Source organism: Spinacia oleracea, chromosome 6 (assembly GCF_020520425.1).
Source record: "Spinacia oleracea cultivar Varoflay chromosome 6, BTI_SOV_V1, whole genome shotgun sequence".
Lineage (NCBI taxonomy): Eukaryota > Viridiplantae > Streptophyta > Magnoliopsida > Caryophyllales > Amaranthaceae > Spinacia > Spinacia oleracea.
In genome coordinates, this window is record NC_079492.1 from 135,444,974 (window position 1) to 135,468,718 (window position 23,745).

Consider the following 23,745-nt stretch of genomic DNA (forward strand, 5'->3'; position numbering starts at 1 on the left):
GTCTAATAAATACAGTTTAGTGTTAATTAAGAATTATAAGATGATCTGATTGAAAAATAATTGACATGAAAAATGATTAACGTAAATGTGTAGTTGATGTTTAATGAATCTTTTCACTTTTATGGACTACATGTGTTTTGGTCAAATATTGAGTTGAAAAAAAATCTCGAATTTTAATTATTCAAGTAGCAACCGGGGCATCGTCCGGGCCACACACTAGTTTTTCTTTCAAAAGATGTAAGAACTTTTGGAACCTAACAAACTTCAGAATTTTGCATTCATGATTATGCTTGCCCTCTTTTACTAAACCAGACTTCTTCGACTTCCCTTGCTACCACCTCTTTCGCTATTCATTATTACATCTGAACCCCAGTGTTGTATGCCTGTACGGCTGCACCTAAGATACATTCACAGAAAAAACCCTGGTGTCTGCACTCTGCACTCTGCACCCTTCAGCTTAATAGCTTGATTTTACGCGTTTGCTAACAAGTAACAAGCGCTTCTAACTACAGTTGAAAAGGTGTAAACTTTTTCAAATCTGACAGCAGCGCTCTGAACAACCAAAAGAATAGACTGCAGATGCAGATCTAGTGCTTCGCCAAAGGATCCAGTGAAGTTTGCAAAATTTTGATACACAACCAATATCAGAGCCGTTTCACAATTTCCTCATTTGCACGTATAAAATATGTCATTCTACGGATGGCATTTAATGCCTTTTCTGTTTCCTGGCTTTTGAATGCTCCTGCAAATGTCTCAGACCATTGTTTCATTTTCTCTTGTACCTGAACCAATATGGTAACAAATTATTAGCTATAAAACCATAAAGCCAGAAACAGCAAAGCCAAAGATTTTGGCCTGACTTATGTTTTGCTATGCCGGCTTCCAAATGCTAACACACTTTTCAGGATTGCTAATAAGACAAGCCATGACCATTTAAAAAGGTAACAAGCAACAGCTCATTAGCAATCCAATTTCAGACTTCTATAGAAAATCTCAAACCTCTGCCTGGATCTGTTTTAATGCCTGAGAATCAGGAGCTTCTTCAACAGATTCTCTGATCTCCATAACCTGAAATAATTAAAACGTTCACCTTCTTAGTCCAAGCATGCGAATGAATTTAAAATTAAAAACATAGCTAGCAAAACAGAAAGTACTTGGGTACTAAACACGATTAACACAGTGTCTTTGAAATTTTCTCTGTATGTTTCTATTCCCCAATAGCTATAAGTTCGTGTTAAAAGTAGCTAATTTTCGTTGACTAAAGCTCTTCAACAACTATATCCTTCACCAACTACCATAAAGAAGTTGTCAGATAACCTATTGATTCCATCAATAGAATAGCTTTTTCCTGAAATCTTTCATGAGATGGACCAGCTAGCTGGGTTGGTTTGGTTATTCTTTTCTGTTGAATAGGAGTCAGCTATCTAAGCGAGTCACCTTCTCCTACCATAGCTTTGATTCTGCTGCAGAGTTCCATACCATGAAAAAGATTGAAAGGGAAATATGAAGACTAGTCCACTATGTTTTTGTTGGTAATTTACCAGTCCACATCATTACTTCTTGCAAACGAAATTCTTTTCTTTTATATTGCACCCCTCTATGCCGAGGTATTGATCTTCAGTGGCTATCTAAGATTGTGATGGGCATAGAGGGTGCATTGGGGAAGGATAATGAGGATAAGTGATGTTTGATTTGCAAGACCTTGAAAACTCAGTGAACATTATTTTCTTCTTTCGTATACCACTGATTTTTTTTTTTCTGCAAAAAGTCTTGTACAGAATAGAAAGGACTAAACCATATGGAGTTTCCAATAAATGTTTCAGCATAGAGATTACATACGGTAAACCGGTAACATTTATATACAACTTTGAATCATGGTGCAAATTATACAATGAAAACAATTAGCCAGGCTCAAATGTTCAACAATATTATTAGCTGACATTATCAACAGACTTTGCCCTTCAGTTTTCTTTAAATCTATTAAACTTCTACAGAAATATCACATGACCTAAAACCAACGACATCATGCTCGCTTATCTATCTTCTCTGATAAATATAAAAAATCCCCATTGTTTTAACATCCATGGTCAGGCTTCTAAATTTAGTTCAAGGGATAAATTTGCCTGCAAAAAATATTTAGATTCTCAAATAGTTCTTTCTGATCTAATGTTCACAACTTACATGAGTGTAAACATCCAATGAACCCCAGATAAAACTGTTTTGCCATGGTAGATGTCCAAAGTGACAAATTTACAATGAACTGGGCATGTTGACCAACATCTTTTTAACCATAAAAATGACCTTATGACCCTAGAGGCATGTTACAACGACAATGTGATACAACAAAATGTCCAACTATCTAACCTCAGCTAGTAATTCTGGATCTGAAACAGTCTGCTCTTCATCAACATGTACACCCTGTAGCTTCATCTGCCATGTTAAAATGAAGACATTAATTGTCTCGAATGGAAATCTGATGAATGATGAAAAAGATATAGGAACAAGATGCCAAACAACATCCTGAAGTAACTTGTAAACAGTGAACAAGAGATACATCTCATCTAACATTCAAGGAACAAAAACGATTTCAGAGCAAGTCCAAGATAGTCATAAGTACAATATTACAAACATTGATGTGTTTTTATTTTATTTTATTTAATATATTTTTTAATCTTAACCTCGGACAGTTTGTTTATACGAGATAAGTATATTAAAAGTCAAGTTCAATCACGCATGTGCTAGACACCACTATCCCTTGGTGTGGTCATTCATCCATGCAGGAAATTTAAGAGCAGTCATACAAATTACTGAACAGCTTATAGGCACCTCTTAGACTCTTATACGGAGTATAAGAATCTGAAAGACAATATGGCAGTAGATCACTGCAGAATGTCCAGAGGAAGTGGCATTTGATTTGAAGTAACGTTACCGTTATGATAAAAATTCTAAGGGGAATGGGCTGTATTTTTTCTAACAGAGACCCAAAAATGTAGGAGCACACAACCATTTCCTCAATGGATTATCCTATATAGGTATGAAATACATTAGTACCAAGAGTGAAAAATCTTTCAGAGGCTCTAGAATGTGCCTGTAGAATAAAGCATGTCCGTAAAGATATCACCAAAACAGAGCCAATCTTCCACAAACTCTTCTATATTCATCTCTACACAGGACACCAATGCTCCCAGTCCTTTAGCCTTCATTATAAAATTTTGGTTGGTACAATTGAAGATTACCTCATTTCCACTATAAGAATCTAATACAAAGCAGGGGCAAGCCAAGTGAAATTGCCTGGCTGCATCAATTAGAAACCTGATATTTAGGTTATGTGGAAAAGGTTTTTGCAACAGAAAATTATCGCGCTTAACTAACTTCCAAAACCTAACCCGATAATTAGGAACCCGATATTCGGGTCCTACACAGAGAAGTTCCCAAAACTTCTAGGGGACTTTTGGTTCGCGGATTTTGGTATGAGTTACGGGTTTGGAATGGGTAAAACTCATACCTAGTGTTTGTTTAAGAAGATTTTAATTCTAAACCTATACATCAAACCCACAAGGTGTGGAATTTAGAAACCCAAGGGGGAGGTGTGTATGGATCATATAAGAACCTTAGGTATCAAATAAAAGAAAAAAAATATATTCCAAACACATGATATTAAGAATTAAGGGGGTGTTTGGTTGGGCATCTTGGAATGGGTTGGAATGGAGTTAGAATCCATTCCATCTTTATTATTGTTTGGTTGAGACATTTTGGTATGGAATCCCATGCCAAGAGGGTTCTAACTCCATTCCATCCCACTAAAATCTCATACCCACCTCTCCCCCTAAGATTCATAATCCATTCCACCCCAAATACAAACCCTAACACTAAAAAAAGTAAAAAAAATCAATACAACAAGGTTGACGGCTCCCCTCCACTTTAGACCTGACCACCGTAAGTTCGTAACTACTCATATCTTTCTCCTTCTCCAGCGACTTGACCGGCGACGTAAGTGATGGTTGTTATTTTGGATCGATGGAATGTATCGACTATATTCGATTTAGGTTGTGGTAATTGAATTGTTATCGGAGAAGTAAAATGAGAACGAATTTGCGATTCTAACTCTGATATTATCCATTTTCCTAGGCCTGTAGTTGAATTTGCAATCATGAGTTTTTCCTTTTTCCATTGTTATACACCATTACTCTGGCATTCCAGTTTTTTCTTTTCTTTTCGAGAATTTATTTTATTTTTATTTTAAAAAAAAGTTTTGCTTTTGTATATATATATATTTTTGAGGTATACTTATACAAATTATACTCCCTCCGTCCCAGATTAGTTGTTACATTTACCTTTGCATAGAGTTTTAGGTGATAAGTGGTTGTTTGATTATCAATTGTTATTTTATTGAAAAAGTAGATGTGATAGGAGTTAGTGGGGTATTTTTTTAATTGAATGAGAGAGGGTGTGGGGACAAAAAAAATTTTAAAAGAGAGAGACAATATAATAATTGTGGGGTCATTCCTAATTTAGAAGTGTAACAACTAATCTGGGACGGACGAAAAAGGAAAGTGTAATAACTAATCTGGGACAGAGGGAGTATTAATTTTGATTCAGTTACAAATTAAATTTGGTATGTTTGGATTTAGTATTTCACTTCAAAAGTAAACCAAACATTATGAATGGGATAGAGAATCCATTCCACGAATAAACCAAACAACGTCAAACTGGTATGGGAATTTGAATCCATTCCCCCACGGTATGAGGTTCCATTCCAATTTAATGAACCATACGACCCCTAAGTTCCAACCCCATACCACCATGATTTCATTCCTGATTCCAAATCCATACCACTATAACAACCTAACACCCCCTCCTTTTTTTTTATTCGGATTTATCATTTATGCCTCCCTAACTTTTATCTCCATTACTTTATTATAAGGATCAACCTCTGATGTTTAATTAAGCAAGATCAAATAGATTTAAATCTGGTTCATTCTGCTCAGTCTCTACTAATCCCCAAAGCAGTGACTTCTCATCCTCATTTCTTGATAAAGCAAACAATAAAGGTTGAGCAGCCACAGCAAATTGAAAAGTTCCTTTCTTGAACAGCTCATTAGCTCAATACATTCATCCAAGAAAACTGACTTTGTAAACTACGGACTATAGAGTATATGCTGTGGATAATGAAATACCAGGGTTTCAAAATTATCCTATTCCTCAAACTGAAAGAAGAAAAGGTCCACCTTAAAACCTCGCAAGCATCACAGAACAACAATCCTGTGATAACTAAGAGATAAGACCTCCCCCTCACAAGATACATGGCCACGTCTCGAAATCTAGAAACAGGAGAGATATACCCAAATCGATTGAGCTAAAGTAAATCCAGGCTTGAAAAGTGAAGGTAACACTCGGCAGTGACCAAAGGGACGATTTCCAGACATAGAAAGCTGTCCGCTGCTCAAGAGGTCAATTTATGTGTTGGCTAAGGGAAGAGAAAGAGAAACGTGTGCCCTACCTGACTGCATCAGAATTTTATGACTTAAATGGTTTGACTTGTGGATTATCTAGTTTTATGTCAGTGGAAACAGCATTTGTTGGTATATATCTTGAAAGAAATTGTCCATATTTTAAATGAAAAAAAGACAATAGCAGGTTTAATTCACACAAGGGGGTGTACTGTTACATGGTTACTTTTATGTGATACTATGCTGGTTTGTTGCTTGGTTTTCACTTCTACGAACTTGCTCCGGTTTTCTAATATTTTACTTATCTCAGAGATGGCCATAAAAGTTCTATGCAGTATAATCCATCAAAACATAGTTGTATCACAATCCATATTGTGCAATTGTAGTCAGCAGGTGTTAAAACATGTTGAGCATATACAACAAAAGGTTACCAAGTAAGCGAGCTTATTTTGTTAAAGGTGCAACCTGTACTAATTATGTAATACCAAGTATATATAGCAGTCGGAAGCTTCAGTTACAAGCTTGTCAGGCTAAAATTCTATGTTTTGTATAAATAATTCCTTGTAACTTTTCTTTACCACAATAAAAGTTACTGTTTTGATGTAAGAAAATAATAATCGGTGAGTTGAAATTTCCGGTGGTGACGATTAGAAAAAAACAATTTGAGCAACTGAGCACTGTATTTATGGTAACAGACCAGGAAATTATTATTTGATCTCTATTAATTTCCTTGTTCGTCTTCTGAAATCCCAGTTCACGTTTCCATTGTTGAATATTTTGAACTTTAAAATTTCTTCTCAACTTTTCCTTAATCTCATATCATTTTACCTTTGTTATTTCATAAAGAAACACAAAGTTTTGTTTTGAGATTTCATTCATTCATTTCTAAATTTCTTGTGGTACACACCATTATTTTGAATAAAAACATCTTGAAGACTTTGTTTTCTTTTCTTCCAAGTATTACATAGGGTATTTTCTTGATTTGGTAATTTATTCACAATGTCGGATTGTCGATCGACTAGGCTACTTGTGGGTACTGCAAGTAATTGGATCATCCTAGTGACAAATGCTATAAGTTGAAGGGCTTTTTGTGAAATTTCAAGTCTGTTAAAGAAGAAATATTGCTAAAGTGGCACAAGGTGAATCTCACAACTCACAAGGAGAGTGTTACTATGTATACAACTATAGCTGCTAGGATTCAATCTCGAAATGTCAACTATACTGAGATGGGTTCTGTCACACTCAAACCAGCTACACTAACAATCAATTAGGCAGTAGTCTTTCCCACGTATTAGATAAATTTGACCTTTTGTGTTCTTTTGTGCATACCAATTTCCTTTTTGTTCCATAGTGTAGACACAAGCAATAGCAAAATATATGTCATGACTTGACGCTTTTCCGTACTATTTCTCCTTTGTCAAAGCATTACCATACAACTTCTCTAATGGTTCTACTGGGGCGTCCAGGACTATGACCTAAGCTGAAAGGCTCAAATCGTGGTTGTTAAAATCGCGATATGAATCTTGAAAACTTACGATTATATGGTCCAAAAATACGGAACCGAATCAAATCACAATAGTTGATTAAAACAGCTGAAGCATTTCGATTCTTGACTCACCAACTTAGTACCAAAAAGCTTTCATTTCTACGGTGGAATAATATCCAATTTCAGAGGTGAGATCTGACAAGCCCTTAAGTTGGGAATCTTGGGATCTATAAATAAGGGCGTACATTTTTCTCTGATAAAGTCATTCTTCATGAAAGTAGTTGACCATGGAGAGATCTCAACAAAATCGGGTAGTTGAAAGGAAATTTATGAACTTTGGGGAGATTGTATTACAACGGTTACCTGTCTAAAGAAACACACACTTTGAAGTGTTGTTTGATACTAAGAGCCTTCTTGTTCTCACTAAAAACCTTTGGCTACCTTAGATTTGTTTCTCTAGCCCATACACCATATGACAAATTTTTTCTACAGTTCAAGCATGTTATTTCTTGGTCATGCATATGAAAATAAAAACCTACACAAATTTCAAACTTATCGGACTTCTTTTTGAAGGATGCAGACTTTCATAAAATCACTCTTTAGTCTTACGTAAGCTTAATCTCAATCAAATCTGTGTCCTAATTTCTCCTTCCCTTCACTTATCTTGAGTATCCATTCCCCCGGCCCCTTCTCTTTTTCCTTCTCTCCACCTACTCGACCGCACATTCCACTACCTTGCAGTCAACGGAATCCATAAGGTTACTAGAATCTGAAAGCCTCCTGCATATATGCGAGACTACATATGCAACAGTGACACTTATCCTTATTCTGTGTCTTACTCTTTTCACAATCTTTCAGCCAGCAGATGATCCCAGCTTTACAAATTTGCCTAATCCACCAATGTTCATAATCCTTCTGGTTACAAAGAAGTTGTTCTTTACCTTGGGTGAGTGAGTGATAAGAAACAATGATCAAAGAGATTGAAGAAATACAAATGAAACCTCATTTGGGTCTTTTTGTGCCTTCTCCTTCAGTTAGGCTCAAAACCAGGACAAGGCAGTTGTATACTGAGCTGTCTAGTGCTCTCAAATCTTAGGGCTATCAAAACTCACAAAATGACTAAACTCCATGTAGTATATGTTGTTGATATTTCAGTAGCTGTAATCAACTAATCATGCTTCTGAATTTAAAACAGATTTAAAGCTTTTTATGATGATCGATTAAGATTTAAAGACCGACCTCGGTAGTTTCATTTCTTCAAGGGAATATATTCCTTCATAAATGGCAAGGGATCATCATGACAAAAAGGAAGTTTGCATTGGATCAAATTACAGAATTTGATTGTGACCACTTATCTCCCACGCAAACGAGGGTACTCTGTTTAGTGATCCAGCTTAACTATTTGACTAACACAAGGCCAGATCTCAGTTTTATAGTCCTTCAGTCAATTCTCAGCTCTTCTAGAGAACCTCACATGAAGGCTTCCACTTAGGTTTTGAGATACCTTAAACATAATCCATCATAAGGTTTCCTCTTGAAAAGTTCTAGCTCTTTTGAGCAGAAAGCTATTAGCAATTCTGATATAGCAACTTGTTCTTGCTTCTAGACGATAAGTTAGCGATTACATTAATTTTTGCGAGTCCAATTCCAAAGAAATTCGAAAGCAAGGCAAACCACGGTTGCCCTTCTTCAGCAAAGCTGGAAATTGAAGCATGAGAAGAGTAACCACATAATAAGCTTGGCTATCCAGATTCTAAGATGAACTAACAATATCTTTTACCCTTCCTATTCCTTTAAAGTGTCATAGCCAAGTAGCCATATACATAGCTCAAAATCTTGTAATTTCTAAAATAACAAAGCATATACAATTGGATTGTCATCACGTCCCTAGACAACTTCAAATGTACCTACATCTGCAGAGTTGGAAGATTGTTCACTAAGACTCTTCAGGGAAAGTAACATTACTACATACTCAGTGAGTTGGGGGTTTGAGCACATACAAGTTACAACTAGACGTTATGAAGTCAAGTGGGGTTCTTCTGTTAATAGAGATAAGACTTTCCATTTTAAGTTGTATATATTCTTCCTTGTAGGGTTTTTTTATATTTTCTTTTCTTCTCTTACCCTAAGAAAGAGATATCGTTGATGTAAGAAAATAATTCTTCCCAAAACTTGAGGAATAAATAAAAGAATTCCTCAGCTTAAACTTCCAGCAATGACGGTTAGAAAAACTAGAGTCAGTAAAAAATTCACAACAGCAAGATCATCGACTGCTCTGCTTAAAGACTTGTAGATAATATTCTCTACCAATACGCGAATACAGTATATCATAAGATTTATAACAGTCATAGAATTCTCTCTGAAGCAAATTCTTATCCCCAAATAATCACATATAGGCCTTAATAGCATGCACGCAATCTGTAAGCGGATGATGATGCAATCAAAATAATTATGTCAACTTGCCATAGTTCAATTTGTATTGCTTCAGACCCAAAGTCCCAAACTAAGTTAATTTTCATCTTGTCATATTTTAATTAATATTTCCTCGCCGCCAAAAAATGGATCTTACACTTTCAACTATGAGCCTAATCAATAAAATTCCATAACACTTTGTTCGTCAAGATCCATGACATAATTCTTCTAATGCTCATTACTAAAGAAAATCTCTGAAGCGGGGACATTTATTCTGCACCGGAAAAGATAACTGATAAACTGATAAGATACCAAATACTGGTTTACCACAGACCCTGCTATCAAATGTCTCACTGATGTGTTTTTGTTTATATACGATGAAGTGGTCATCCAATCAAGGCTCTACCAGAAACAACATCTTTGCACTTATATTTGGGCAAAGGCCATAAGGGCTAAGGCTAATAAAGCCTATGTACAATTGTTTGTGTTAGGTTGCATACAACTAATCTCCTGACCTGCCCTAAATAGGAGTTTCACCAGCAGAATTGGATTAAATTTGGTATAACTAAACATCACACAGATAATATACATGTAGCATACATGAATGTGGTCCATGCAGCATACAAAATCACAGAAGCCAATATAGAAGCCTAATTATCTTCAAGGAAACAAAAAATGCATAGATATGGTTGTACTCACAAGGTATATAGCCCTCGATAAGGAATTTTTTAGTGTCCTGTAAGCATCAATGACTCGAGATGATTGCTCAGCAGCATACTCCCTTTCACTCTAATTAAATATGACAATAATTAGACAACTTACAATTACAAGGAAGAGAAGTGTTTCAAATCATTCTAAGACTTATAAAACAAACCTCAGACTTTGAATGAACTAGATCAGGATGCAGTTTCTTCTGCCAGTCTTTATACACGCCCTCTAAATTACTCTCCTTGATATCGTATTTTTGCTCCCTGCAACATTTTAAACAGCAAAACTTAATGGCTTTTGGCATTCTCATTTAGCATTGCTAAGTATTACAACTATACATTCTAGCTACAAGTTCTGAAGACCAAGGGGCTGAAGAGTTTACTAAATCACATCATATTTCATTGAAACACCTAAAATAGGTCAAACTTGATGAAGTAAAAAACAAGAAATACACATAACACGAACAACCATAGATTCAAAAGACGGTGAATACACTCTAATAAGGAGAAATTATAGAATTATGATGTGATACTGTAGTAGATCGGATATATGTCCATTTCCAATGGAGCCAAAGATTCATTTGTTCTTTTGGCTGTGGGATGTAATGGACTAAATCAAAATGGCTCTTAAAACCTCTTCACTTCCTTTCCATGAAGTAGAAGATGGTCGTCCCGTTATCATCCCGTTATCGCTTTTGGGTCAATTGGAAACAACCTCTCTGCAATTGCAGGGGTAAAGTTGCGTACGTCCGACACCCCTACCTAGCTTCTTGCGGGAGCCTCTTTGAGGCAATGGGGTAATGATAATGATAATGACTGTAGTAGATCGGATAACAGAAATGTATATAGGAATAAGGGAGAAGAGGAGAAGTAGGGAAAAAATGACAGTCAATTGTACTTTGATGCGATTAAATCATCAAATTGGGGCTCGAATCCCACAAATTCGAGTGGATGGACAGTTGGACACTCTTAAAAAAATTCTGCTACTTTTTCCTCTCACTGATCACCTCTCTTATATGTAATTTCTAACTTCCTTCCTCGAGTAACTGTCTTCCTCTTCAAACTAATCCTACCCACAAATATTTTCATACCAACGGAACCGAGTTATTGCAATCCCTATAACATGAAACAGAGTTATTTCTATCCCTGGAACATGCGACATGGCGTCTATCCGTACACATAACATGAGCAGTCATAAACTCAAAAAATGGCAATCAAACACTATCTCATAAGGACAAATAATAGAATTATGCTGTGATAATAACCTCAACTATGAAATAAATTCATTGCAAATTTGCAATCCCTAGAACAAACTAGAATTTCTCGCAACTATGAGCTAAATTACTAATTATTGCAACCAAAACAATTTAACATTGAATTTAACATTGAAAGCATTAATCTGACTCTGACGATAATCTATGCATTTACCAGAGGCGTAATCAAGGGATAAAAGAGAAAACTTACAGTCCAAAAATCCGAAAGTAATCAACGGAGCGATCAACGGGTTGAATGCAACGGCAAGAATCGCAAACGAGGAAGAGTTGTGAGGTTGTTGGGGACGAGTTGCAATTCCAGCATCTTCGAAATTCGGAGCTTGATGATGATGATTCGAAGCGAAAAAGCTTGGATGATTGATTGGGAAAGCTGTGGAGAAAATTTGCAGGAAAATTGGAATGGGGAGGGAGTGCGGGAGAGGAGAGAGAAGAGAGAGGTCGAGTATGGGAATGAAGGGCGGGAGAGGAAAGAGAGAAAATGGGCTTCAAATTTCGGCGGAGGAGGGCTGAGAATCGACGCCATGGTAGTCTCATGGTGTTCATCGGAGTATTTTGCAGCGCCGGTAAAAGAAAGTTATAGGTGGACGGTTTCACGGTGGTACTACGTATTGGCTATTTCACTTGTGAGCTTGTGACTTGTGAACTTGGCAAATGGCAACCTTGTTCACAATTCCATGGCTTTATTTATTTTATTTTTTATTTATATTTTTTCAATTGTGAGACCCTGTTATTATTATTATTTTTCATTGAATTTCAGTTCAGTATTTACTCAATTCAATTCAATTCAATTTAACTTATATTATTATTATTATTATTATTGTTTGAGGCATAGGGCGGTGTATGAATGTCTTGTAAATACTAGATTTCCATGTTTGACAATGAGTTTGACAATTCACTTTGTATCTTTGTAGTAAATAGTCAAACTTGTCGTACTACAATAGTAACAAGTTTCCCCTATAAATACTTACCTTTAGATTGTAGTTTTACGTACAACTCATACGGGCAATATATCCATATTTGCAAACTTCTTATCTGATTGTAAAACTCTCGGTTTCTTTCTATTATCTAACAACGATTATTATACGTATTAATTATTTATTTATTTTTATTTTTTTGAAGGGAACAGGAAAATTATCATTAATAAATCGCCATACGGCATCTACAATAATAATTAGCCATAAACAAAATATAATCTAAAACATCAATATGAAATTCTTCAACCAATTTACTAGTATGCACGCTTCGGAACTGCTTCTTTGATATAGTAGTATTCCAACCATATTCGACTTTCGATGACTCAACATCTTTAATGCCTGATGTTAGCAATTGAAATCTGATCTTCATCTTGATGTTCTTGATCTTCAACCAGTAATATTTTTCCCTCATACACACAGATCTACGAAATAACCTAAAAAAACAAATTTCCCTGAGGAAAAGAAAAGCCCTGTTTTTCAAGGGAGAACGGTCCTCACACAAGGAGGCACGTTATTATAACCTAAAAACAAACAGAATTATATGAATAACCAACGAAAGAACAAAGACTGGGGCTTTCCACCGATAAAAATCGATGGAAGCCCCTACAATATTCGCCAAAGGAGGCTAAGGTTTGATAGAGAGAAAGGGGGAGGCGTGAGGAAAAGGAGGCTAGGTTTTGCGCTTGTTGTTTGATAAGCAATCATTTTATTTATTTATTTATTATTATTATTATTATTATATTATACTTTCTCTATTTTTTTACTCGCAGCGTTGGTCATTTTCATGCATGCTAATGCACAATTTTGATCATTAATATCTTCAATTATCTTTAAGAAAAAAATTATAAAAAATTGATATTTTAAAAATACACATTGAGACGAATCTTATAATATTTCACATGACTATGCTTTATCTTACATATTAATCACCAACAATAGTCAAAGTAGATATGTGGATAGTGTAAAAAGTTCAAACGTTGCGAGTATTAAAAAACGGAGGAAGTATTATATTTTATTATTATTATTATTATTATTATTATTATTATTATTAATATTAATATTATTATTATTAGTATTATTATTATTTTTATATTACTTCGTATATTACTTATTTTTATCTCTATTATATAAAGGAACGCGTAAGGTGGAGTAAAAAAGGACCATATTCAAGTAGAATACGCAGTTTTATAAAACAATGACGCAAATCTCCCCACTCTCATTCTTTTCTCTCTTTTTAGGGTTTACAAAAATTAGGGTTTTCTAGGGCGGAAATAGCCAATTTTCTTCGAAAATTTGGTTATTTCCGCCCCTTCTCTTTCAATACTATTGTGTTTTTGCGTGGGTATGATTGTTTCTTTGTAGTAAGTACCCTTATGGCGGGTTTGTTTTTAGTTAAGTTTTGTGTGTTTAGTTTAATTCAGGTTGTTTCTTTGTAAAGATTTATGCGGGATCGAAGAGGATGTCAATCTTTCGACTACAATCAGACGAATCACACGGAAATCATATTTGTCACGGCTACAACAGATCTATAGACCCCCTCGTCAATGAAGGTTGTAAATCACAGCGATATCAAAAAGTGTTTGACTCTTTTACCCTTTATTTAAATCAGAAAAATAAAAATAAATTAACTGTAAAAACCTTTATATTATAACATAAAAGGGAATCATTATTAAAGTATTTTTTTTGACATCGGAAATGAAAGATATTTATCAAAATCCAAAAGATGGAAAAGTATCAATAAAGAGAGCAAGAAATAATAAATATTATTATGTGTATATTTTTATATTAAAGCACGCATCGTGTGCATATAAATCTAGTTATTCCATATCAAAGGCTCTGGGCCTGAGTATGCTTTTAGTCTTTTATAAAAGATTGAATAGACTAGTTAGGCTCGAACATGAGACCAACAAGAAGCAAAATAGAAGTCTTACAATCTTTAACAAACTATTTGGTGAAATATTGTCTTTACTAACCTTTTCAATTATTTTATACTTTCACTAGAAATTGATGTTGAAACATTTTAATTTGATACCAAATAATTTTAAGGGTTCCGATATATACAGCCCTAAAGGTTATACATAAAAATCAGCAAATTTATGTAGTTAATGCATATTTACTTATTTAGTCTTTCAAAGGAATCTAAAGCAAATTTTATTAATAATTAATTCCTAAATTATTTATTGCTCCTTAAATCAATTACTCTTAATTTTAATACGGATGTATATGTTAACTGCATTGATTATCTCGTAGAATCTCATTGTAGTGCAATTGGAGATCACTTGCCATAACAACCTCAAAGCTCCTCCATCAATGGCGTCGTCGGCGTTAATAGTTCAATTTAACAATTGTTCAAGTCAAAACTAAATTACGTTATTCAAAGTAGAAACCCAGATAATCACTTAACTACCTTATGTTTTCATATTTTTGTTTTTTAGTTTATAAAAGGCAAATTTGTCATATTACCACCTTTTAAAAGAGTGATTTTGCGGCAAACCACCTTTTTAAAAATAATGCGAGAAGAAACCAATTTATAATTTTTCTTTGCAAGAAACCACCTTTATTCGAATTTCGATAGTTAATTAAATTTGCGGACGCTGACTGTGAACATTTTATGCGCATGACTTTTTACCAAAAAATTGTCAAGAAACACAACAAAAAAAAAAAAAAAAAAAAAAGGTGAGAAACCATCTTTAAATATGCATGTACCTCACAATTGTATTTAAACCTCAAATACAAAATTAAACAATTACATTGAACATGCCCTTTCATATTCAATCAGAAGCATACAAGTGAAGACCCAAAATAAGATCATTTACATCCTTTCAAACTAGTTTATTCAAGACTAAAAAAAAAAAAAAAGGAAAGTGAAAAATCTATGGACTATTTTTCTACATCAGGTTTTGAAAATAATGGTGCCTTAGTGCACATTAGGTACAATCTTGTGAAATGTTGCTGTGGTATATTTCTCAATAGATTATTAGTTTCAATTAATTAACAGCCGAACACCACCTTCGTGCTGTCCTTTTTTCTCGGGTTATCATGACACCAGCCTCCCGGAAGGAAGGTGAAAACAACATAGCCTCCACTTTTTTGGCTGCCCAGTCTTCTTGTTATTCTCATGTATGCCATTAACTTCAAGGTTCTTCGGAGTGCCTACAACTGGACTGTTTACAGCAGAAGGCACATTTACTGGCCAATCGGCGATAGCTGGATTTTGATCAGGAGATACCACATGAGAATTTTCTTCCTGGGATTGAAGTTCTGTTTTTCCAGACCTGAAAACAGACAATGGCATAAACCAAACCATCAACATTTATAAACTTATCCCAGTAAATGAGGGATTACAAGGGGCAGACATATGTACAACAAACAACTAGGCCAAGTTATGAAAACTTATGTGGTAATCTTGTGTCAACTAGTTTCAACAAAAGAAAAGAAAAAAATTCAAGAATTTTTTCACAGTATTGTACATGCATAATCTTGTATCTCTTTCTCCTAGGAAACACTGTCACATTCCACTGTTGAATACAATCAATCATTTTTGTCACGAATGTTTTTAATTTACAGCCTGAAATCGAGATATTTTGGGAAAGGAGGAAGAAGGAGAATTACCTCAAACCATCAGTGCCTAAGTCATTCCTGGATACATGTGTAGTATCCCTATCAATCTCTTCCACTGATATACCCTGCTTATCTACTCGTTTAATATGTTCACCCAACGTTGAGGATAAAGCTGCATCCCCTACTATCTTAGGGCTAGAGTGATTGAGATTCGGACCTTTGAGTCTATTCTCTTTGACAACATTGATCATTTTATCCAAAGTACCTAGAGCTTTCTCCACCTGGGGACTTATTGGTACATTCTTATTCAAGTTCACTGATTTAGGTAGATCGATTGAGCTGTGGCTTTCCTTTGCATCTTTGCCATTATCCACGTGTCCATTTTCACTCACTTGTTGTTGTTCTTCTTCCTCAATCTCACTGGCTAAGTATCTGCCAACATGGCCATTACTTTCTTTAATCTCCTCTTCTTCAATCTCGTTACATGTAGGTTTGCACCCCTCTGAACGTTGGTTCAAATGGTCATTCCCAATAATCTTCATATCTTCCTCACCAGATGCATTTTGCACATCTGTTTTCTGATCCCCATTGTTGATGCCCCCTATGTAGTCCTGAATGCTTTGTTTACTGGGGTTCTTTTCTGATTCATCGTTTGAGTATATAGCTTGACGTATTCGATTGTAAAGGGGGCCACTCAACACCTTGGCAAAAGCTTCATCTCCATTAGATACAGAAGCAACTGTCTGCCATAACACCAGATGTCAGCAATGCTGAAAATTTTATTTAAATACAGTACTATCTAAGAACACTGATTTAGTACAAAAGAAATAAGTTTAAAAACTTAAATTAAAAACTTACACCAGACTCCCAGAAAACTAAAACCAAGTACAAAAGAAATACCTATCATCTGATTTAGTCAAACAAATATCTACAAGCCTACCACGGTACCACCTACAAGTATCATCTTATATTGTCAAACAAGTTGACCTGGATCAGTCACTCTTCCAATATTAGACCGGAAATTTACTCTTATCAGCAACAGTGACTCAAACTTGATTTCAAGCAACAGTGTGGCATGCTGGCATCCAGTTATTACTATCTACTTAACTTTCTTTCGTTAAAAGGGCGCATTGGTAGGTTATAAATTATGATCTTGAGTCTTCATTGGTTATCGTGTACCTCTTATCAGATATAACAGGAATGAAAAGATGCTGCTAACACACTAATGGTCCATCTCAAGATCTCAGTATATCACCAAGCTCTATTATAACTTGCATAGTTGCAATTGCAACTATACGAAGTTCCTCTTCCTCAAAAATCAGAGTGCAAAGAAAATAGGCTTCGTTACCTTCTTATAGAACCTGAAACCACTGCCTATCAACTGTCTCGATATGAAATTTATAAGTGATGGAGGAACAAAATCCAGCTTTATGTCCAGGTTGCCTATTGTCCTGCAAACAGCAAGTAGAAAATCCAAGTGAACAGCTGAAATGATAAGATTATAATAACAGTCGAGCAATTAATTAATCACACATGTGCCATGATGATTCATCCAGTCATCAATGCAGTCTATCATTGATGCGGTCCATCTGATTCCAACTTTTGTTGACCACTTTGTTGCATGGATATTTCAAGAAGCTCACGTTCCCCCAACTTTTACAACATTTTGTTCAAGCACTCCAAAAGGCTTAGGTGAACAATTTCTTTATATTTCTTACTTGATCAAACCACTAGATTACCACGATATTATTTACTTTCAACCCATTACTAAAAAAAAAGGTGAGCCTTAAACTATACACTTCATCGAATTCTTATTAAAAATAAAGTGTTTATAGTGCGTTTTATTCACCTAATTTTCACTTACCTTAACTTAACTGGAGTTATTTGAACTTATTAGAACGTATTGTAACTTATTTAGTTATAAATTGCACTTGAGTAACTTTTTTTTTTCCTTAAACTTGTCTGATTATCTGAATTTTTCTGAAATAAGTAGGAAAAGGTGAACATAACGCACCGTTAGTAGAATTACTTTTTGTTGATTAGCATAGGTATGTTCTTTAATAGGCATTTTAGTAAAATCCAACCTACAATTTTCGTTTAAGTTGACTTCATAGAATAGACTTCATAGAATAGGTTCTCCCCTGACTCCCCACTTCCCCAGTTAGAAAGAGGGACGAATGACCAAACCAAGGACGTGGAACTCACTAACCTAACTTCCTCCCAAAAAGGCTATATCAAGCTACTTAGCAGTAAAGGTCTTTGCATAAAATGTTGGGAGTTGGGACAAGGACAGAGTTTCACATCACAGTTATAGTTCTTGATGAGATTTTGAGGAGGAAATGTGCCCAAATGGCCAAATGCCACAAGCTCATCAGATAATTGGTGTTTAGAGTTTAAAAAATATATTGTTAAGGAAATTAAAACTAGGTTAGTCCCTAAAACAAGACCAACCTAACAGTGTTTAGACTTTAGAGTAAATGAAGTCAGCTTGGATATGAGCATCTGCTCTTATTCTAATTGATGCTTACTGGAAAATTTTACTCTAATGACCAATTCGCCTTAGATAATTGACGGGTCAAATTTCAGTTATCAAAACTAGCAGAAAACTTAATTTTCAACATATAAGATGCCATCTAGATAACAAATCTGACATCCAAATGTTACTTGAAAGAATGGATTTCCTATTAGAACATAGAAACAACTTTTCAAGACATGGTTACCCGATTAAGCATAAAAACACCTTGAATTGACAACGCACCTAAAGTAACTCCTGTTTTCTGTCACTTTTTGTAAAGCAAAACCGCCCACTACATCAATCCTTACAGTGTTCTCGACTTCTGGTATTCCCTTATTGGTGAAGCCATGGGTTTCCAATTGAATGTTGTCCGCGTCAGAAATCTATGCAGAGCAAATTAAATTATACACCTTCGAAGTTAGAGTAACATATATAGTGAGAATATTCTTATTTCTGGTGTACTCTAAGCAATTACCGTGTTCATGAGCACGACGACAAGATCATTTTCAAAGTACTCAAACACAAAAAAGTGGAGAAGAGCCTCTCTACTGGACAATGGCCACGAAAGCTTCACCCTTTCTTCCAAAGAGTAAAAGTATATTCAGCACCCCATTAACAAAAATCAGTGAGGGATTAAATGACTTCAGGAAAGTTTATGTTATGTATTTTATCACAAACCTCACTAAAGATATCTCTTCACCAATCCTGACCTTCTGCAAACTTTTGGCTTCTGCGATCTTGAAAGTGGGAATAAATGTTTCAGGAAACCTATAAAGATAAGCATAAAGAAAAAAAGTAAAGCATCAAACAGCAAAGTATATTTCATCCACGCAATGATGAAGAAATAATAGTTACCATCTTGGATAGAGGGCTGATTCCCAGGAAACACATAGACCTACAAAGAAGCATAACTTCATTAATTTGTCAACTTGTCTATCCCATCTGTAAACGGCATAAAGTAAAAAAAGCTTAGACAACTCAAAGATAACAACATTCTTTTGACTTACATGCATCAAGAGGTGCATCTATATAGCCTTCCACAAGTAGTGAATGAAACGGAGAACCTACAGGTCCCTCCCGGTACATGACACGATAATCTTCAGTATCCTGTTTCAACTGTTAAAGAAGTACAACTACTTCAGCTGCATTCATTAAAACTCTTAAATTGAAGAAGTTCCCGTGTAGGTCAACTACATCGGAGTCAGACAAAGGCTCATACAGAACAGATTGCTGTAAATCAGCCAGGTATTTCTTGGATATGAACAAACTGACACCGGTGTCATGTTAGAAAGGATTAATCAAATGATATCAAAGAACTTTGACCCTTAAACATAAAAACAATGTTGATAAGTTTCGAAAGCACAAAGGATAAGCCGATAAGACTGAAGGTTCACCACGGAAAAGAAAATTACAATGATAGTACCCTAGCCATCTATTTAAGCCTAGCTGGAGTTCTTAATGTTACAATCCCGTAAGGTTACATCATTTTCTTATTCAGAGTGACTTCCAATAGGAATCAGCTTATGGAATAAAGTGCTAAGCAGCTCAAACTAAACTATTAACTTTGATAAAGCTTCATTATACTTTGGGAGAAACAAAGAGAGAGTAAATCTCTATGCTACTAAGTTAAACATGTTCAATACTTGATCTTCTTTAACTCAACAAAGCTGTAGGCAGTTGACATTTCAGAAGAAGAAAAAAAAGTGCAAAATAGCCCCTTTGTACATGTGGAGAACAGTAAACATCTGATCTCTCCCCCCTCCCTCCACACAGAAACACACACACACACACACACACACAGAGCTTACAAACACCCACCCTGCCGCACCTTAGTGGGGGGCGTATTTCAGGCACTGGATAATGGTTGTGGTTATGAAGGAGGAAGCAGAAAAGAACAAATAAGGTTCTATTCAAAATTCATTGAAGTTAGACGGAGCAGTATATTACGGTATTTGTTATATACTACGTAACACTTTTGGTAAGGAACAACAATCTATCACATTTATTCACACATTTCCCTTAATAGCTAAGCAGTTTAATTGCTTACTTTCCAACTCGTATGATGAGTCTCGAGAGATGAAGCATTATAGTTTTCAGACGCACTCCTCAGCATCTCAAGAAAATTTGCTACTTCCACAGTCCTTTTTCCGGTAATATTATCAATACAATCTGCAAGATGATAGAGTGACAGAGATAACACTTAACACAACACAAAATAACCACTATAATCATTGGCTATCAAAAAAAACACTGATAATATAGGCAAACTAGCAAGTTGCTTAAAGAAAGCCAACCTATAGGATTATTGTCCGATGATCGTAAGATTTGATCTTTAACAAGATTCTTTAGTTTCTCCTCATCAGTGAGATTTTCGGATGCTAACGTCTCATCCAACCTCTCTCTATAGTGGGCAATTTTTCCCTTTTTCACCATCTTCGCATCTCCAATCAGCGCAAAACAGGCCAACTTTAAAGATTAAGTAACAACTATGTGTCTGAAAATTTCGAAGTAACATACGACATGAGTTCATTTTCAACAGTCAACAAAAACTTATTAACATGCTTCTAAATTAAAGTACAAGCTCTCAACCACCTTTGCCACTTGAAGCTAACAGAATTACAGTTCCATATTTTGTCCCTTTTTCCTCCATAAATCCAAGTTCATTTTGAACTGACTTAAAAAACATCACTACAACACCGTACTATCATTAATATCATCATGCCAATTACATTTATAATTCATTGCACAACAGTGACGGGAGCATTAAGAGCCCGTTTCTATCACTTTCTAGAAACCTTTCAAACAAACTCACATAATATCATCTATCCCCAGCACAAAAACATGCAAAATGAATGTAACAGGACAATGACCACAACTGGTCAAACTCTTATACACAAAATCATACCATAAACTGAAAAGAAACATAATGAATCCCAATTTTGACATCACCCAATTCAAAATACACTAGGCTCTACATTAAACACAAATTGGAGTCATGTCACCTAGCTTAATCAGTTAAATCTTAGCCCGTTTATACCAATTACCCAACACCTAGGATCAATACCCGTCTACATCACTAGCTGTTGTAGCCCTCTATAATATATACACCCAACAAAAAAGAAAATTCAAGTTGTATACTTTTTAAGTCAATCTAATACCTCTGACCTTGAATTTCCAAATTATACAGCTCAAAAGTCAAAATCATGAAATTTAACAGCATATAATAAAGTTTCTATAAAAAAAAAATTGAATATGGACCTTCAATTAGCAGCAAAAACAGCACGTTAACCCAGATTAGAAAACCTGCAAAAATGGTGAAATTAAAGGAAGATTAAGCAAATATAAGGAGAACCCAAGTTGAGTAATGGAGTATTTGGGGGAAAATTCGATGAAATGAAGTTAAACAGCACGTGGGGATGAACAGTGAAAACGACATAGATTACAAGAAGGTTGCAGATCTCAAAAGAAAATGATGATGAAGAATTCAGAGTATTGAGTTTATACCATCAAGACGGAAACACAACGTGGGGCAGCTTCTTGTGCTTAACGAGTCACATACAGCTAAACTCAGAGGAGGTAGCTGATGTTTTCTAGTATGAGTTTCTCTTTCCATTTTCCAACCACCAACGAAATATTTCCCCTACAACTTTTACAACTTACTCCGTATCAATCTAGTGAAAATCGTGAAATATATTTTTCACCGACTATCACTCCATTAAGTTTTAACCTGTCTTCTTTATCGGATTAATAAATATACTGTAGTTTTAATTTTCAATTTTCAATTTAATTGGACTAGATTGGACTTGAAAAAAAGTTATGAGATTGTGACAGATGTTAGTTTCAAAATACAGAAATCTAGTGTTATGATAAAACTTGGATATTTAATAATAGAGATGTTAGTTTCGGAATACAGAAATCTAGTGTATATTGATAACTTTAATTTTGTAGGGCTTTTACGATTACACTCATTCCTCTCTACAAATAGAGTTTTTAAAGAAAATACTAATGTGTGTGGTCCGTGCATTGCTCCAGATTTTACTTTTAGCAGATTTTACTTTTTGTAAATATGTGCCTATTTAAAAAGATTATATTTTATATGTTTAATGAAAAGATATAGTGTATCTAGCTAAGATGACGTAATAAGGAGGGATATATGTGGCACTCATACGTTATTATAAACGCCATTTAATATATTAGTGTAGATGACATGTTTCATGCGTTAAAGACATAGCTTTCCTATTGCTATCGCATTATCATGTACCCTAAATTTTTAGCACCATAAAAAAATTGAGACTACATTCCTTTTAAGTTTTCTTTTTGGTGAGCATGCACTCAATGCCTAAGATTTCGGGTCAACAGGGGTTTAGTTGACGTGAAAGGAAAATAATATTTTTTTTTTTTGAAGGAAAATAAATTAGGATAGATGGTAGGACAAATTATTTTTTATCAACTACAAAAATCGTAAAATTGTTTCTTATCATCTAAAATATTAAAAGTTGTATTTTACCACATAAAAAAATAAAACTTGTTTTTTACCACCTGAAAGCGGAAAAATAGATTAAACCTTTATGTATGGCTACCTAATTCAATTTCGCTCCAATTTTTTACACTCCCTATGCGATTTTCTTTAATTTTTCACCCTTCTCTCTTTACTTCCATTAAATTTTGTCAATTTTGTGAATTAATGGTGGTGAAAATTATGTAAATTCATGGAACATAAGAAAGTTGGGGAATAGAAGAAAGTTAAATACATGAAATCGTGGAAGAATATAACATATAAGAAGTATTACCGGCCCCTACATAACATTTTCATATATTTTTCCATTTTTCAGGTGGTAAAAAACAAGTTTTAAATTTTTATTAGGTAATAAAATACAAGTTTTAGTTTTTAGGTGGTATAAAATTTTGAGTTTTTTAGGTGGTAAAAAGTAATTTATCCTAGATTGTATTCTTACTTATTTAGAAAATCAAATTTGATTGGACTATACAATTAAAAAAAATTGGACTCAAATTTTCGATTCTAAACGGACTCATCAGTGACAATCTAATTTGTTCATGAAATAAGTTAGAAGAAGAAAATATATACTATGAGACTAGCTTGTTCAGCAAAACTAACTATCGTAGTAATTGTTAATAATAACAGTACGTAGATGTTCGATCAAGGAATACTTGTTTGTTATTTTTTTTAAAGAAGGAAAAACAAAAAAAAGTTGGGAATAACCTAACTTTTGTACTTGTGTTATAAGCAGTAAACTAGAAGTTGTTATAGGTAGCTATCATGTTGGATTACAGAATGATCAACACACACAAGTGCAGCCTCACCATACACAAGCTAGTCTTGCCCACACAGGATTACAGCTCTTGTA

The 23,745-nt window shown here is 34.7% G+C and overlaps 2 protein-coding genes across 4 annotated transcripts; both read right to left on the reverse strand.

The window, feature by feature from the left end:
• Positions 1 to 41: 41 nt before the first annotated feature.
• LOC110799396 (iron-sulfur cluster co-chaperone protein HscB homolog) lies at positions 42 to 11,992 on the reverse strand. The gene is made up of 6 exons (XM_022004656.2): positions 11,520 to 11,992; positions 10,223 to 10,319; positions 10,048 to 10,137; positions 2,365 to 2,430; positions 1,000 to 1,068; positions 42 to 782 (listed from the first exon to the last, which is right to left on the reverse strand). Exons 1-6 carry the CDS (start codon positions 11,870 to 11,872, stop codon positions 645 to 647), a joined length of 813 nt encoding a protein of 270 aa, XP_021860348.1. The 5' UTR covers positions 11,873 to 11,992; the 3' UTR covers positions 42 to 644.
• Positions 11,993 to 15,034: 3,042 nt separating this feature from the next.
• LOC110799391 (uncharacterized) lies at positions 15,035 to 22,069 on the reverse strand. 3 transcript variants are annotated; one of them, XM_022004650.2, is made up of 12 exons: positions 21,884 to 22,069; positions 21,638 to 21,682; positions 20,674 to 20,873; positions 20,427 to 20,548; positions 19,387 to 19,495; positions 19,235 to 19,290; positions 19,058 to 19,116; positions 18,855 to 18,954; positions 18,623 to 18,762; positions 17,213 to 17,315; positions 15,916 to 16,607; positions 15,035 to 15,578 (listed from the first exon to the last, which is right to left on the reverse strand). In XM_022004650.2, the coding sequence occupies exons 3-12, from the start codon at positions 20,810 to 20,812 to the stop codon at positions 15,341 to 15,343; spliced, it is 1,758 nt and encodes a 585-aa protein (XP_021860342.2). In that variant the 5' UTR covers positions 20,813 to 20,873; positions 21,638 to 21,682; positions 21,884 to 22,069; the 3' UTR covers positions 15,035 to 15,340. The 3 variants fall into 3 exon arrangements, with proteins under 3 accessions (XP_021860342.2, XP_021860339.2, XP_021860343.2); XM_022004647.2 differs by having other exon boundaries at positions 19,058 to 19,147; positions 19,235 to 19,274; positions 21,884 to 22,067; XM_022004651.2 differs by lacking the exons at positions 20,674 to 20,873; positions 21,638 to 21,682; positions 21,884 to 22,069 and having other exon boundaries at positions 19,058 to 19,147.
• Positions 22,070 to 23,745: the final 1,676 nt, after the last annotated feature.